The sequence below is a fragment of the Gossypium hirsutum genome, chromosome A12 (genome assembly GCF_007990345.1).
Source record: "Gossypium hirsutum isolate 1008001.06 chromosome A12, Gossypium_hirsutum_v2.1, whole genome shotgun sequence".
Taxonomy (NCBI): domain Eukaryota; kingdom Viridiplantae; phylum Streptophyta; class Magnoliopsida; order Malvales; family Malvaceae; genus Gossypium; species Gossypium hirsutum.
The window spans coordinates 53,934,803-53,952,349 of NC_053435.1; the positions used below are offsets into that span (position 1 = coordinate 53,934,803).

Consider the following 17,547-nt stretch of genomic DNA (forward strand, 5'->3'; position numbering starts at 1 on the left):
TTTAGTCGATTCTAGGACTAAATCGAGCATGAAATAGAGTCTAGAGGTACATGTCATTATTACGTTAACTTTGAGTCGGGATTGGATGTTGATTTATTTACTGATAAATTAACTCTGTTTTATAGTGAATAAAAGATGTCTGATGAAAGTATCGAGGGTACCGATCAAGAAATGTACAGTAGAGATGAATCATATGATGTAAATGAATCTGAATCTGCAACCCTAAGTGTAAATCTGGTAGGTAACCAACCACCGAATACTGGAAGGGATAATACAGAAATATTTAAAATGATTGCCAAAGCTCTTGAAAGAGCGGTAGGAAGTATGCCTGCTACTACTTCTACCCTTGCTACCCGAAGAGCCCCTATTAAGGAACTGTGAAAGTATGGAGCTATAGAATTTTTGGGATCAAAGGGAACTGATTCAACAACAGCTGAAAATTGGATAGAGACTACCAAGAGATTTTTGATGCAATTAGAATGCACGCCCAGGAAAGTTTGGTATGTGTTGTTTCCCTGTTACAAGAGGAGACTTATATATGGTGGGAATCAGTGATTCAGAGTATACCAGAAGAACAGGTAAACTGGGAATTCTTTCAACGAGAATTTCAGAAGAAGTATTTGGGAGAGACATATATGGAAGACCGGAAACATGAGTTTTTGATGCTAAAACAGAGAGATATGTCCGTAGTAGATTATAAATGGGAATTTCTGAGATTGAGCAGATATGCAACTGAATTTGTACCGACTGAAGCTGACAGATGCAAGCGACTTCTAAGAGGACTGCGAGATGAATTTCAACTGCAATTGATGCCTCTACGAATTACAGAATTTGCAGATTTAGTAGAAAGAGCTAAAATGATTGAGCAAGTACTGGGGAAGAGTAAAAAGTCTGAAACTGTCTGTTCAGCTGGAAAACGTCCTGGAACTGCTAGTTCAAGTTTGCAGTTCAAACGATCGAGGGAATCTCGTGGTAGTGAAATATTCAGTTCAAGATCAGAAAAAGGAGACAAGTCAAAAGAGACAAACTACAGTATCTACTGGCAGTATCAGAAGCCCAGCTCAGAACACTGAAATTCCAGAATGTGAGTATTGTGGAAACAGACATAGAGAAGAATGTAGAAAATTAACTGGGGGTTGTTTCCGATGTGGATCCAATGTTCATTTTGTTAAGGATTTTCTGAGGGTTGGTAAGTCAGCACCAATGATATCACAAAGATCTGAATCTGCTTCTAGAGGTCGAGGATCAGGCCGAAGTGGTCCAGTTGCTAGAGGAGGTACTAGAAGAACTAGTGAAAATGCTACCCAACAATCTAAAGTAAGAGCTCCGGCCCGAGCATATGTTGTAAGAACTCGAGAGGAGGCGGATGCTCATGTTGTAGTGACATGTATATTCTTTTTACATTCAAAACCCGTATATGCTTTAATAGATCCAGGATCTTTACATTCCTAAGTTAATACAAAACTAGTTGGGACGGGAAATTTAAAATCTGAACTGTCTAGAATAACGATAGAAGTGTCTAGTCCATTGGGCAAGCTATGTTAGTAAATCAAATATGTCGAAGATGTCCGTTGATGATTCAGGATAGAATCCTTTCTGTTGATCTGTTGATTATGCTATTCGGCGATTTTGAAATTATACTGGGTATGGACTGGTTGTCAGAACATGGAGTAATTTTGGGCTGTTATAAAAAGAAATTTACTGTCCAAAATGAAGATAGTAAACAGATTAAAGTAAATGGTATAAGGACTAGTGGTTCAGCTTGAATCATTTCTGCAGTTAAAGCTAGTAAGCTTCTTTACCAAGGATGTGCTGCTTTATTAGCATATGTTATTAACTCCGATTCAGCTAAGAGTCAGTGCAGTAAAATTCGGACTGTATGTGAATTTCCTGATGTGTTTCCTGAAGAATTACCTGGATTAGCTCCTGATTGGGAAGTTGAATTTGCGATTGAAGTATACCCGGGTATAGATCCAGTGTCAATACCACCATATCGAATGTCATCTTCTGAGTTGAAGGAGTTGAAGGTACAACTACAAGACTTATTGGACCGGGGGTTTATATGACCTAGTACGTCACTGTGGGGAGCTCCAGTGTTATTCGTTAAAAAGAAAGATGGTTGATGCTGTTGTGTATTGATTACCGACAGTTGAACAAGGTGACTATTAAGAATAAATACCCATTACCTCACATTGATGATTTATTTGATCAATTAAAAGGAGCTTTCATAATTTCAAAAATTGATTTGAGATCGGGATATTATCAGCTGAAGATAAAGGAGAGTGATGTACCGAAGATAGCATTCCGTACACGGTATAGACATTATGATTTTTTGGTGATGCCATTTGTGTTAACAAATGCTACGGCTGCTTTTATGGATCTTATGAATCGGATTTTCCAACCGTACTTGGATCTGTTTGTAGTAGTTTTTATTGATGATATTCTAGTATATTCGAAGTCTGAAACTGAACATAAGCAGCATCTACGAATTGTTTTGCAAATATTACGAGTGAAGCAATTATATAGGAAATTGAGTAAGTGTGAGTTTTGGTTAACGAAGGTTGTATTCCTTGGTCATGTAGTATCAGTAGACGGGATGAGAGTGGATCTAAAGAACATTGAAGCCATACTTCAGTGGAAAGTTCCTAGAAATGTGTCAGAGGTACGTAGTTTCCTTGGTTTGGCCGGATATTATCGAAGGTTTGTGAATGGATTTTCAAAAATAGCTTTACCGATGACAAAGTTATTGCAAAAGAATGTTCCGTTTGTTTGGAGTGAACAATGTCAAAAAATTTTTGAAACGTTGAAGCAAATGTTGACAGAGGCATCAGCATTGACTTTGCTAGAGTTGGGAAAAGATTTCGTCGTGTACAGTGATGCTTCTTTAAATGGTCTCGGGTGTGTATTAATGCAAAATGGAAAGGTAATTGCTTATGCTTCACAACAATTGAAATCACATGAACGCAATTATCCGAAACATGATCTAGAATTAGCAATAATGATATTTGCCTTGAAGATTTGGAGACATTACTTATACGGCGAAAAGTGTTATATTTACACTGATCATAAAAGTCTCAAGTACCTTCTATCACAGAAAGAATTGAATTTGAGACAGCATCGATGGATAGAACTTTTAAAAGATTATGATTGTGTTATTGACTATCATCTGGGTAAAGCTAATGTGGTAGCTGACGCATTGAGTAGAAAAGCTGCAACGAATTGAGAGCAATGATTGCACGACTTAGTATTATTGATGATGGAAGTATTTTGGCTGAATTGAGAGTAAAACCAATAATGTTTGATCAAATCAGAACAACACAGTTAGAAGACGAACAGTTAATAAAGAAGAGAAAGACGGTATAGAACGGTATAGCAGGGAACTTTAGTATTGATGAAAATGATTGTCTAAGATTTCTGTAACATCCCGAAATAGGGCTTAAACGGAACAGTAGTTGCGAAACCACAAATTCGAGGTAGAAAATTTTATTTTATTATTATTTTGAGGTTCATGATATGATTGCATGATTGTGTGAAAATTTCGTGATGAAATTCTATGCATAAAGTGCTTAAGTTGAGATTAGGGACTAAATCGAATAATTTGCAAAACTTGCATTCTAGAAGTTTTTAGTATGAAGTTGCTTTGGAATATTAATGAGGAGGCCTTAAATAGAAATTTGACCAATTTCTAAGTCTATGGACAAAAATTGGACATGGATGGAAATTTTGGAAAGTTTAGTAGTAAGGGCATTTTGGTTATTTAGTTATTAAAATGAATTAAAAACAAAATTAAAAGCCAATTTTTGTCCATCTTCTTCATTAGGCCAAAATTTCAAGGGTTCTCCATAGCTAGGGTTTGTTTCAAGCTTTCAAACTCCATAGTAAGTGATTCCAAGCCCCGTTTTTAATGATCTTTACGTTTTTGGAGTCCCGATAACTTGATTAAGCTTATTCTAGCAATAATTCAACCTAGGGTTCATATTTGGAAACATACCCATCGGTGAAATTTGTGTATTTTGGTGTTTTATTATAGAATATGAGGTTTTAAATTATGTTAGACAACTTGTGCTACTCGGTTTTAAGTGAAAACGAGTAAAAGGGCTTAATCGGTAAAAATACCTAATAGTCATAAGTACATGTTAGAGTGTGAATTTGATGTTGTCATAGAAGGGAAAAATGATCAGCATGTCATAAAACATAAGAAAATAGGATGAAGTTTAAATTACGAGCCTTGGGGCAAAAGTGCAAATATGTGAAAGTTTAGGGGCAAAAATGTAATTTTGCCAAAGTTTGGGTCAAGGACTATTTTAATAAATTTGAGTATTAAATAAGCTAAATTTTTTATTATAGATCAAGAAGAACAAAATCATGTAAGACCATGTCAAGACATGGCATTGATAAGTTACTATAAGGCAAAGGTCCCATGTAAGACCATGCCAATGCATGGCATTGGTGAGTTCATAAGGCAAGGCTACCATGTAAGACCATGTCAAGACATGGCAATGGTAAGTTTTAAAAGGATACCACGTAAGACCATGACAAGTCATGGTAATGGTAAGGTACCCGCGTATCCTTAGTATTCCAAGTGGTTCAACGGGAAAATTTAAAGAGAATATCAAGGTAAGGTAAGGTAAGACGAGTTATACTAAAAAGGTAAGATAAGTTCATGCTAGAAGAGTAAAGCTAAGTACATAATGTTCATTTATGCTTGATAAGGAAAAAGGTAAGTAAAATGTATTAATAAATTTGATTAAGTAAGTAAGTATTTAAGTAAGTGAGTAAGTGAAGAAGTTTAAAAAATGTCTGTGACAATTAATGAAGTTGCATTATGTAGTATCATGCCAAGTAGTAAGATAATTCTTATGAATGTTGTTATTTATTTGCATGCAAACTTACTAAGCTTAATGCTTACCCCCTTTATTTTCCTTCTTTTTATAGTTTTGTCAAGCTAACTCGGGGATCGTAAAGTACGTCGGAGGTCTGGGTGCACTATCACGAGGATTATTTTGGTACAGCTAGACGTTTCATTTTGAGTATGGCATGTATAGCATCGTAGCCATTTTGTGTGTATGATCTTATGATATGGCTAATGATTGGTATGTAAATGCTTGATAATGATTAGCTGTTGGAATGGCTAATCAAAGACATGTTTGGTGTTATGTATGCCTAAATGCTAGTTATTCCATGGAAATTATGAAAAAGGTGAAATTAGCACAATCAGACAGTAACAGTGACGTGAATTTGAAAAATCACTAAAAATAGTATAAATAGAATTAAATGATGAATAAGTTATTAAATCAAATATTATTATGTCTATTTTCAAATGGAAGAAACAAAATAGTTAAATGAGATATATTTTATGAGATATTTAAATTTTTGTGAAACAGGGCCAGAGTGATTTCTAGATCCCCTGTTCTGACTTTGGAAATTCACCAAAAATTGCACAAAGATAATTAGAAGTCATTATTTACATTTAAAGATTCCTTATTGAGTATAGTTTTATGATAAATAAACTTCATAGTAATTGGAACTCTGTATAGGGAGATATTTGATTCGTAATACACAGAGGTCAGAGCAGTCAAACCCTAAAATAGGGGAGAATTTAACTAATAAAATGTACCATTTGGCCCAACCAAAAATTCTAGAAAAAAATTAGTTGATATATATATGAGTCTAGTTTCAGGGAAAATTTTTACGGAATTGGATTTCGAGTTTTGTAACTCGAGATATGAATTTTTAAGCGACTGTGACGCAGATTGCTAGCTTCTCTGGAAGTTTTAAAAATAAATTGTTTGAGTTGTTTAAGTAATAAATTAAGTCCGTTAACACCTCGTGTTCGACTGCGGCGACGGTCTCGGGTACGAGGCATTACATTTTATTGGTATTAGAGTAAAGGTTTAGTCGATTCTCGGAATATTTAGTATGAGTAAGAGTCTAGCTATACATGCCATACTTATGTGTTGATAGTGTGACGACTCCTGACGAGTTTAAAATATTTTCTTTTATAGTTATGGATCCCAAACAAGCTGGTGCAGATGATGTACAGAGTAACGTGCCCGCTCCCGTAGAAGGGACGGTGCCACCAAATAGTAGTGAAAGGCTTGTTACAGTTAGTCAAGGAGGAGGGGCTCAAGAAGCCTTCTTCCAAGCTATGAATGAATGGTTTACCGAGTTCGTTCGAACGAATCCGGCTGTTAGACCTCCACCCCCTCATGATCATCAGACCACCCATGTAGCTCCCCCAGTCATAGGTACGGTTATAAGAGAAAAACCACCAGTTGATAAAATCAGAAAACAAGGAGCCGAAGAGTTTCGAGCTACAAAAGATGATGATGCAGAAAAAGTAGAATTTTGGCTCGAGAATACTATCAGAGTCTTTGATAAGTTATCCTGCACACCTGAGGAATGTATGAAATGTGTTGTATCACTCATTAGAGATTTGGCATACCATTGGTGGAAGACACTTGTATCAGTTGTATCGAAAGAGAGAGTCACTTGGGACTTCTTTCAGGAGGAATTCCATAAAAAGTACATCAGTCAGAGGTTTGTTGACCAGAAAAGAAAAGAGTTTCTAGAGTTGAAACAGGGCAATATGACAGTGACTGAATATGAGCGCGAGTTTGTTAGACTCAGCAATTATGCTCGAGAGTGTGTGTCTACAGAGGCTATTATGCGCAAAAGATTTGAGGATGGGCTTAATGATGATATCCGATTGTCTGTTGGTGTCCTAGAAATAAAAGAGTTTGTTATCCTAGTTGAGAGAGCCTGTAAGGCAGAGGAGCTGTTAAAAAGAAAGAGCAAAGTTGAAAATTGAGACGCAAGACACGAAGAAAAGACTAATGAGCAAGTCATTTCAGTCTACATCCAAGAGGCCTAGAGAGTTCTCCACTTGATCTAATTTTTCAGCTAGATATTCTAGCCGAAACAGAGGTAGAAGATTTATGAGTCCGAAAGCTCAGACCACTTCGATTGCAAGTGTTGGCAGTGTTTAGCCTGATAGACCAGAGTGTCCCCAATGTGGTCGACGTCACCCAGGTCAATGTCGAGCAGCTGAGACAGGTTGTTTCCGATGTGGTGCACCAGACCATTTTATTCGGGAGTGTCCCGAGATGATTAAAAGGGAAGCAATACCGAATGTAAGATCAGGAAAAGCTCCTGTCAGAGGCAGACCATTGAGAAATCTGGGAGCTGGGGCAAATAATAGAGGTGCATCTAGAGATTTAGCAGTGAGGCCAGATGTTAGAGTACTTGCGAGGACTTATGCTATCCGTGCTCGCGAAGAGGCATCCTCCCCTGATGTGATTACGGGTATATTTTCTCTCCATGATACTAGAGTTATTGCTTTGATTGATCCGGGTTCAACCCATTCATATGTTTGCATGAAATTGATGCCTAGTATAAGTATGCCTATAGAATCTACAGAATTTGTGATTAAAGTATCGAATCCATTAGGCAAGCATGTATTACTAGATAAAGTATGTAGAAATTGTCCTTTGATGATTAGAGGCTATTGTTTTCCGGCCGATCTCATGCTATTGCCATTTGATGAGTTTGATGTGATTCTTGGTATGGATTGGTTGACAACACATGATGTGATAGTGAATTGTGGAAAGAAATTCATTGAGTTGAAGTGTGAAAATGGTGAAATTCTTCGGGTTAATTCAGAAGAGTCAGATGTTCATTTCCCATAATTTCTGTTATGTCTGCTCAGAAATGTTTGAGAAAAGGGTATGAAGCTTATCTTGCTTTTGTGTTAAACACTAAAGATCCAGAATTGAAAATTAAATCAGTGCCTGTGGTATGTGAGTTTCCCGATGTGTTTCTGAAAGAACTATCAGGTTTGCCTCCTGTTAGAGAAGTTGAGTTTGGTATTGAGTTGATTCCAAGTACAACGCCCATTTCTATTGCTCCTTATAGAATGGCTCCGTTGGAATTGAAAGAATTGAAAGCTCAGTTGTAGGAATTAACAGATAAAGGCTTTGTAAGACCCAGTAGTTCACCATGGGGTGCACCAGTGCTGTTTGTGAAAAAGAAAGACGAATCGATGAGATTGTGCATAGATTATCGGCAACTTAACAAGGTAACAGTAAAGAACAAGTATCCATTGCCTAGAATTGATGATCTATTTGATCAATTGAAGGGAGCTACTATGTTCTCCAAGATAGATTTGAGATCCGGATACTATCAGTTGCGAGTTAAAGAGTCAGATGTCCTGAAGACTGCTTTCTGGACTAGGTATGGTCATTATGAGTTCCTTGTGATGCCATTTGGCTTGACTAATGCTCCTGCCATTTTCATGGACTTAATGAACCGAATTTTCAGACCGTACTTGGATAAGTTTGTAGTTGTGTTCATTGATGATATCTTGATTTATTCTCATGATGAGACTGAGCATGCAGAGCATTTGAGAACAGTTTTACAGATTCTGAGAGATAATCAGTTGTATGCCAAGTTCAGCAAAAGTGAGTTCTGGTTACGAGAAGTTGGTTTTCTTGGACATATTGTCTCAGGTGAAGGTATTAAGGTTGATCCGAGCAAGATTTCAGCCATTGTTGATTGGAAGTCTCCTAGAAATGTATCAGAAGTTAGAAGTTTTCTTGGTCTTGCCGGATATTATAGACGATTTGTAGAGTGATTTTCCATGATAGCTACCCCACTGACAAGATTGCTGCGAAAGAAATGGACCAGTATGAGATTATAGAAAGAAATGGACCAGTATGAGATTATAGAAAGAAATGGACCAGTGGCATATCGTTTAGCTCTACGTCCTGAATTACAAAAGATTCATGATGTTTTCCATGTTTCTATGTTAAGAAGATACCGATCAGATCCTTCTCATGTGATTTCAACTGAAGATATAGAGATTCGACCAGATTTGTCATATGAAGAAGAACCGGTCAAGATATTGGCACGTGAGACAAATGAATTGAGTAATAAATGAGTTCCCTTAGTAAAAGTATTGTGAAGGAGTCATAATATTGAAGAAGCAACGTGGGAATCAGAAGATACAATGAGATCACAATACCCTCATCACTTTTCAGGTAAATTTCGAGAAAAAAATTTATTAAGGGGGGAAGAAATGTAATGACCCAAATTTTTAGGTCATCAGAAAAGTTAGCTTTTGGGTCTTCGATTTTGAAAATTAGATTCGTAAATATTTATTAGAAATATTTACAAAGTTAAGTGAGAGGTTAATTAGATTTTAATTAAGTAAATTTAGCTTAATCAAAGCTAATTTAGTGAAAGGACTAGATTGAATATAGTGTAAAAGTACAATTATAAACTATAGAAAATTCAAGGGACTAAATTAGCAAATAAGCCTTAGGAGACAAGTGTGTGGTATATATGAATACATCTGTATTATTTTAATTGGTACAATTGTATGTATAAATAAGTATTTACTTATTAAATAAGAAATAATAATTATAATAATTTAATAATATAATAATATATACGTTATAATAATAGAATAAAGAAAATAAAAGGAATAAAACATAAAGAAAAAGAAAGGAGAAAGGGACGAAACAGAGCAGGGAAAGAAAGAAAGAAAAAGAAAGGAAAAATTAGGGCTTTGAGGTTTCAAGCTTAAATTGGTAAGTCAATTTGATCTCTTTTCTTGCAATTTTGGTGTCTATGGAATCCTAGGAAGAAATACTTTTTGGGTTATGTTGAAATTTAGAAAGTTATTGAATTTTTAAATGTTGATTAAGTTGAATAAATGGAAGAATTAAGTGTTAATTTGATGGAAATTCAAGTTAGAAGTGGGAGAAGGATTAAATTGTAAAAGAAAACATAGGTCTTGAAATAATAAGGATTGAATTGAGAAGATGTTATAATTAATGTTTTAAGCTGTAAATTTAAGAGTAGGAATAGTTTAAAATGATAATTGAATAAAAATATAGGATTTATTTTGAAGAAAAAGAATGGTTATGGTGGAATGGCTAAATTGGAATTTAAGTAAAAGATACATGGAAATATAAGAGTGTGTTATTAAATAATATATATTGATAATTTTAAATGTTAAATTTTATGTAGCTAACGTAGCACCGGAAACGTCATAGAAAGGGGAAAGGAGAAAGTGAACAAGAGTATCGAGTAAACTCGAGAATTTTGGTTTGTATTTCTATAAACTATGCTTAATGTTTTTAATACAATGTAAATGATATTTTTAATAGTTAGAATGTATAATGAATGATATCATGGAAACTGTTACTGTTTCTGTATTATAATGATATGATTTGAATACCCTATTAACAGTTTCGGGCTAGTCGGATATAATTGGCATGCCATAGGATTGGAAGTGTTCAGGGATATTTGGACTGTCTGTCGATGAGACACTATATGTATCGACTACTGTTTCTGTTTCGGATTCGTTCCGAAGAGGTACTTCATACCTGACTACGACTGTTACTGTTACTGTTATGCTACAGTGTATTTCAGTTTCGGCCAATGAAACACTGTATATTATCCCCGGTGTGTGGGTTGGATCCGTGTATCCATTCAGGTCCGAGTCATGTTAATAGGGGTAAATAAAAGTACTGAAGACTGACTGTTATCGTTTATGTAACTGAGGCTGATATACGATGTTGAAAGACATTGAATGAAATGTAAAAGATATAAATTGAATGTAAAAGATGAAACTATTAAGATTTTGAAAGTAAAAAGTTTAAGTTACAATGTATATACATAGCTTAATATTTGTTTAAGCATTAGTTTATAGAAATACCACTGAGTGCATACTCAGCGTACGGTTTGTTTCCGTGCGCAGGACTAGGTACAAAAGAAAGTTAAGGACTCAGTATCCAAGCCAATCCCGAACTCAAAGTGGTGAAGTACTTTTCTTCTGGTAAAATGGCATGTACTTAGGCTGAATATGATTTTATTTTGTAATTGGAAAGAATGAGTATGAAAGATGTTGAAACATGGTATGAAATATGTATATTTTGGAAGTTAAATTTACATGAGTTTGACTAATATGATAACTTAGTATAATTTCGATATGAATTAAGGTATTGATGTGAGGAATGAATATTTGCTAAGTTTGAATGGCGTAATGAATGATATTTGATTTAAGAACTATTAGCAAATGTTTGGGCATGAAATAAATGTGTTTAGCATGTGAGAATAGCTTAAAAATGGTCAAAAATCATGTTTTCACACGGCCAAGTCACATGGGCGTGTGCCCAGGCCGTGTGAATAAGTCGGAATCTGCCCATGGCCTGGCCCCACGGCCATGTCCCCAGCCACACGGGCATGTCCCAAGCCACACGGGCGTGTGCCCCTATCTTCAAGGAAAAATTTCCAAAGTTGCTAGTTTAGTCCCGAATCACTTCTAAAACATATATTGGGCCTCATAGACCCATATTGGGGACTTTATGATGAAGTTTGATGAATATTGATCTGGAATGTAAAGTTTATGACTTGGTTTTGTATAAATGTTAGTGTATAAGTCTGGTAATACCTTGTAGCCCTATTCCAGTGACGGCTTGGGGTTAGGGGGTGTTATAGGTAATGGCTATGTGATGTTTATTATGAATTTGTAATTTGAGTACCATATAGTTGAAATTTGGAGATTTGGTATGCATGTGATTTTAGGTAAGAAAGTGCATATATGAGGTTAATTAGTTAAGTGATTAGTGAATGTGAATTTGGTATGATTTGAATTGGAAAAATATGATGTGATGGGTCATATAGTTCTTAGTTTGGAAATAGCATGAATTAGGCTTGGTTGAGATTGGTTTGAATGCCTACTTATGCCATGTTGTATGCCTTTTGGTTTGGTGTAGGTGAACGTAAATTTGGGTGAGAAATATGGATTGGTAAATAGCCTGTTTTTGTCCACACAGGCAGAGACATGGGCAAGTGTCTTAGCCGTGTGTGACACACTGTAACACCACGAACCCGAGACCGACACCGGAGTCGGACACGAGATGTTAACAAACTTTGAAAAATTTTTCCAGACACTGCCCAGTCTGAGTACTAGTCGCTTCAAAAATCATATCTTGAGTTTCACAACTCGAAAATCAGTTTTGTGATTTTTCCCTGAAACTAGACTCATGTCCCCACCTATGTATTTTTTTATAGAATTTTTGGTCGGGCCAATTAGTACAGTTTATTAGTCAAAGTCTCCCATGTTACAGGGGTCGACTACACTGACCTTTTCCCATTACGACTTGGATATCTCTCTGCACAGAGCTTCAATACTGATGCCGTTTGTTTCTATGGAAACTAGACTCAGAGAGGAATCCATAAATATATGGTATGACCCCTAATAATCTCTGGTCAATTTATAGTGAATTTCCAAAGTCGGAACAGGGAATCCAGAAACTGTTCTGGGCCTGTTCCACAAGAACCCGAATATCTCTTACTGTACTGTTCATATGATTGTTTCGTTACTTTCATATGAAATTAGATTCATCAAGGTTCGATTACGTAATTTATTCACTATTTAATTCCACTCCTACTAATTCTTGCGATTTTTCCAATCTACACCACTGCTGCTGTCAGCCTCTGTTTTCAAAGTAAACCTTACCTATTTTCGGGGTTTCATGGACCAACTAGGGCCTTGTCATACATATGCCCACATATGATCATACTTAGCCATTCCAATGGCTGATCATTTGCTCAACACTTCCATTCCAACTATAGTTACATCATGAAACCATCTATACATTCATAAACACGAATGGTCTAATGCCATACTCCACTTCTACAAGCCATTTTCGCATGGCTGTACACTTATACATTTCATAAAGTACTCGAAAAACAACAATGGGTAGTCCTATACATGCCATATCAAAATTCAACCAAAATAGTACCCAAAAGAGCCTTTGATAGTGTGGGCGACTTCGACTTCAAGATCCCGAGTCCGATAGCTGGAGAACCAAAAATCTATAAAACAGAGGAGCAGTGTAACGAGTAAGAAATTTATGCTTAGTAAGTTTTGAGCAAGGAATTCCAGCATAAACAAAGAATAACACACATTTAGCTAAACGGAATATTTCATAATACGCAATTTACCGATACCAAACTTGCTTCACAACATTAACAACCCTTATGTACATACACAATAGACTAACTTAGCCGAAGGCCGGTAGCTCGTTTATCAACTGAGCGAACATTTATTTGTAAGGGCTCGATTAAATTCAACACATACGTAACATATCCCCATATTGGGATGTTTTTCGAGTATTCGCTGGAATTTTACAGCAAGCTCATTCATTACCAAATCACGTACCTTCGGGATTTAACCGGATATAGCTCCTCGTTCAAATGCCTTCGGGACATAGCCCGGTTTTAGTAACTCACACAATGCCTTCGGGACATAACCCGGATTTAATAACTCGCACGAATGCCTTCGGGACTTAACCCGGATTTAGTATCTCGCACAAAGGCCTTCGGGGCTTAACCCGGAATTTGTATCTCGCACAAATGCCTTCGGATCTTAGTCCGGGTATATTCACTTAGCACAAAGCCTTCGGGACTTAGCCCGGACAGCATTCAATTAATCATGCACATCTAACAATAATTCATGGCACATTCATATTTCATTTTCATTTGCGAAACTCAAACACAAGGCACATATCGTCCTTGCACATTCGACTCAATAGCCACACATAGAGCATGATTTAATCACATCGTAATTTAAGCTCTCTTACTCAAGAACTTACCTCGGGTGCTGTCGAACGATTCCGCTAGCTATTCAACCACTTTTTCCTTCCCTTTATCGGATTTATTTCCCCTTTGCTCTTGAGCTTAATTAAACAAATAAATTGATTTCATCATTTAGGCATCAAAAAGATGAACACAAGGCACTTAGCCCATATTTATACATTAGACATTAAAGTCTCATACATGCAAAAATCATGCATCAACACAACATATTAGCTAATTTCTTTCCCCTTGGCCGAATATGCATGTCTATTTTTGGGGTCGATTTCAACACTTAATACACACATATACACACTAGTAAAGCATCCTCCCCCTTTTCATCAATTTAACACATGCATTGCTCATTAACATGCAAAGTTACATTCGGCCTTAGCACACATCTTGCTAGCCGATTCTTCTCCATTTAGCAACCAATGCACATATGTGCTCACACAAAAATGCTAAAAAGGAGGTTCAAGAATCATCAAGCCATCATCACATGCATCATTAACAAGCTTCATATTTTGCATGCAATGGCATTAACACAACCTCCACCTAGGCCGAATCTTAACTCATCCTCATGCCTCATCACCACAATATCAACACCAACCAAGAATGATGCATCCATGGTCAAGTGCCAATTCCATCACATAGCAAGATTTAGACCATGGGCTAGGTAGAACTCAAGCTAACAACTAAAACATGCATGCATCTCATGGAACATCATCAAACATACCTTAGCCTAGCTACATGCATGGCCGAATCTCTTCACCTTTCTTCTTCTTTCCTCCTTAAAATTTTTGGCCAAGGATGAACCAAAGGATGAGAAGATTTTTTTCTTTGTTTTTCTTTCTAATTTAGGCTAAATGAAGGTGAGAAAAGGATGAACAAAGATCTTCTCCTCTCTTTTCTTTAGCTCACGGCAATGGGGGGGGAAAGAATCAACTACACACTTTTTTTTTTGTGTATTCATCATACTCCTTTTCATTATTTAATTTCCATGCCTATTATTTTATTTTTTTCCACCCATGATGCACCAACAAAACATGTCTATGACATGTCTTGGCCATCAAACTTGGTCTACCATGCTTGTCATGGCCGGCCACTACTAGTAGGGGGGAATTTGACATGCAAGTGCCCCCTTTGTCCACATGCACTAATAGGTCCTCACACATTGACCTATCACATTTTAGAATTTTCTCAAATAAGTCCTATTGACTAAATTCACATGAAATCAACCAAATTGAAGCTTGAAATTTTCACACATTCATAATTACATATTCTAGACAATAAGTATCACATTCAAACATTTCGGTGACTCAGTTTAGCGGTCCCGAAACCACTTCCCGACTAGGGTCAACTTTGGGCTGTCACAACTCTCCCCCACTTAAGAAATTTTCGTCCCCGAAAATCTTACCGGTAAATAGGTTTGGGTATCGTTCTTTCATCGAGCTCTCGGTCTCCCAAGTAGCTTCCTCGATCCCGTGTTTGAGCCATAACACCTTTACTAGCGGAACTCTTTTGTTTCGCAACTCCTTCACTTCACGAGCTAGGATACGCATCGGTTCTTCTTCATAGCTCATGTCGACTTGAATTTCAACCTCTGATGGGCTAATTATATGCGATGGATCAGATCGATAGCGTCGAAGCATCGAAACATGAAAGACGTCATGAATCTTTTCAAGCTCCGGGGGCAAAATCAATCTATACGCAACCGGACCAACTCGTTCGGAGATTTCGTACGGCCCAATGAATCTTGGGCTCAACTTGCCCTTACGGCCGAACCTGAGTATCTTTTTCCAAGGTGAAACCTTAAGGAACACTTTGTCTCCCACCTGATACTCGATGTCTTTTCGTTTCAAATCTGCGTACGACTTCTGACGATCCGTGGCTACCCTTAGACTCTCACGGATTACCTTTACTTTATGTTCAGCATCTTTAATCAAATCAACTCCGAAAATTTTACTTTCACCGAGCTCGGTCCAAAACAATGGTGTACGGCATTTACGACCGTACAAAGCCTCGTAAGGTGCCATCTTAATACTTGATTGAAAACTATTGTTGTAAGCGAATTCAATCAAAGGTAAATACCGTTCCCATGAACTACTGAACTCGAGGATGCAACATCTCAACATATCCTCAAGTATCTGAATTATCCGCTCGGATTGACCATCGGTTTGGGGGTGAAAAGCAGTGCTAAAATGCAACTTGGTACCCAGAGCCTCTTGCAATTTCTTCCAAAATCGTGAGGTGAATCTCGGATCTCTATCCGACACGATAAAACAGGTACCCCGTGTAATCTCACAATTTGATAAACGTACAATTCAGCTAGTTTATCCAATGAAAAATCCGTACGTACGGGGATGAAATGAGCCGACTTAGTCAGTCTATCAACAACAACCCATATCGCATCCTTCTTACTTGCTGACAAGGGCAGTCCGGACACAAAGTCCATTGTGATTCGATCCCATTTCCACTCGGGTATCATGATCGGCTGGAGTAATCCTGAAGGCACTTGATGTTCCGCTTTCACTTGTTGACATATAAACATCTCGAAACAAAGTCGGAGATGTCCCGTTTCATACCATGCCACCAAATTGACGTTTCAAATCGTTGTACATTTTCGTACTCCCCGGGTGAATTGACATTCGGCTACAATGGGCTTCGTTCAGAATCATCGAAATGAGTTCCGAATTCCTTGGAACACACAAACGATTTCTGAACCTCAAACAATCATCATCATCATTTGAAACTCCGATTCCTCGTTCGGAAACACTTAGCCTGTTTTGCAACCAATTCATCATCGACTTTCTGAGCTTCACGAATTTGGTGAGTCAATAATGGTTTGCTTTTAATTCAGCTACTAACACATTGTCTGGTAGAACAGACAAATGCACGTTCATCGCTCGTAAAGCAAACAATGACTTCCGGCTTAAGGCGTCCGCAACCACGTTAGCCTTTCCGGGTGGTAATCAATGACAAGCTCGTAATCTTTCAACAACTCAAGCCAACGTCTTTGTCGCAGATTCAAGTCTCGTTGAGTCATCAAATATTTGAGACTTTTGTGATCCGAAAATACATGGCACTTCTCACCAAACAGATAATGTCGCCATATTTTTAAAGCAAACACGATGGCAGCTAGTTCGAGATCATGGGTCGGATAATTCCTCTCGTGTGGCTTCAATTGTCTCGACGCATAGGCCACGACTCGACCTTCTTGCATCAATACGCAACCCAACCCAAGTAGGGATGCGTCACTATAAATGACAAACTCTTTACCTGATTCGGGTTGCACCAAATTGGAGCTTCAGTCAATGAGTTTTCAGTTGGTCGAAACTTTTCTGACATTTTCCGTCCACTCGACTTACATCCTTTTGAGTAGCTTCGTCATTGGTGTGGCTATCATCGAAAACCTTTCACATCGTCGGTAATAACCGGCGAGCCCCAAAAAGCTCCGAACTTCAGTAATATTTTCTCGGAGGTTTCTAGTCAAGTATGGCTGAAATTTTGTTCGGGTCAACTCGAATACCCGACGCGGATACATGACCCAAGAAGCTAACCTCTCTTAACCAGAACTCACACTTACTGAACTTAGCATATAACTGCTTATCCCGCAAAATTTGCAGCACTAGCCTCAGATGCTTAGCATGTTCGGTCTCATCTCTTGAATAGACCAAAATGTCATCAATGAACACAACTACGAACCGATCCAAATACGGACTGAAGATCCGATTCATCAAATCCATAAATACTGCAGGGGCATTAGTGAGCCCAAACGGCATCACTAAGAATTCGTAGTGACCATATCTCGTTTGAAGGCAGTTTTAGGAATATCTGAATCTCGAATTCGCAAACTGATAATAGCCCGATCTCAAATCTATTTTTGAGAACACTGAGGCT

General features: G+C 37.4%; 1 protein-coding gene across 1 annotated transcript; it reads left to right on the top strand.

Moving 5' to 3' along the window:
* The first annotated feature begins 479 nt into the window (after positions 1-479).
* Positions 480-1,073, top strand: LOC107920346 (uncharacterized). The gene has a single exon (XM_016850014.1). The coding sequence runs from the start codon at positions 480-482 to the stop codon at positions 1,071-1,073; it is 594 nt and encodes a 197-aa protein (XP_016705503.1).
* The last annotated feature ends 16,474 nt before the right edge of the window (positions 1,074-17,547 follow it).

Coding starts and splice junctions, on each gene's coding strand:
- LOC107920346 (XM_016850014.1), top strand. CDS start 480: ATGCACGCCCAGGAAAGTTTGGTATGTGTTGTTTCCCTGTTACAAGAG.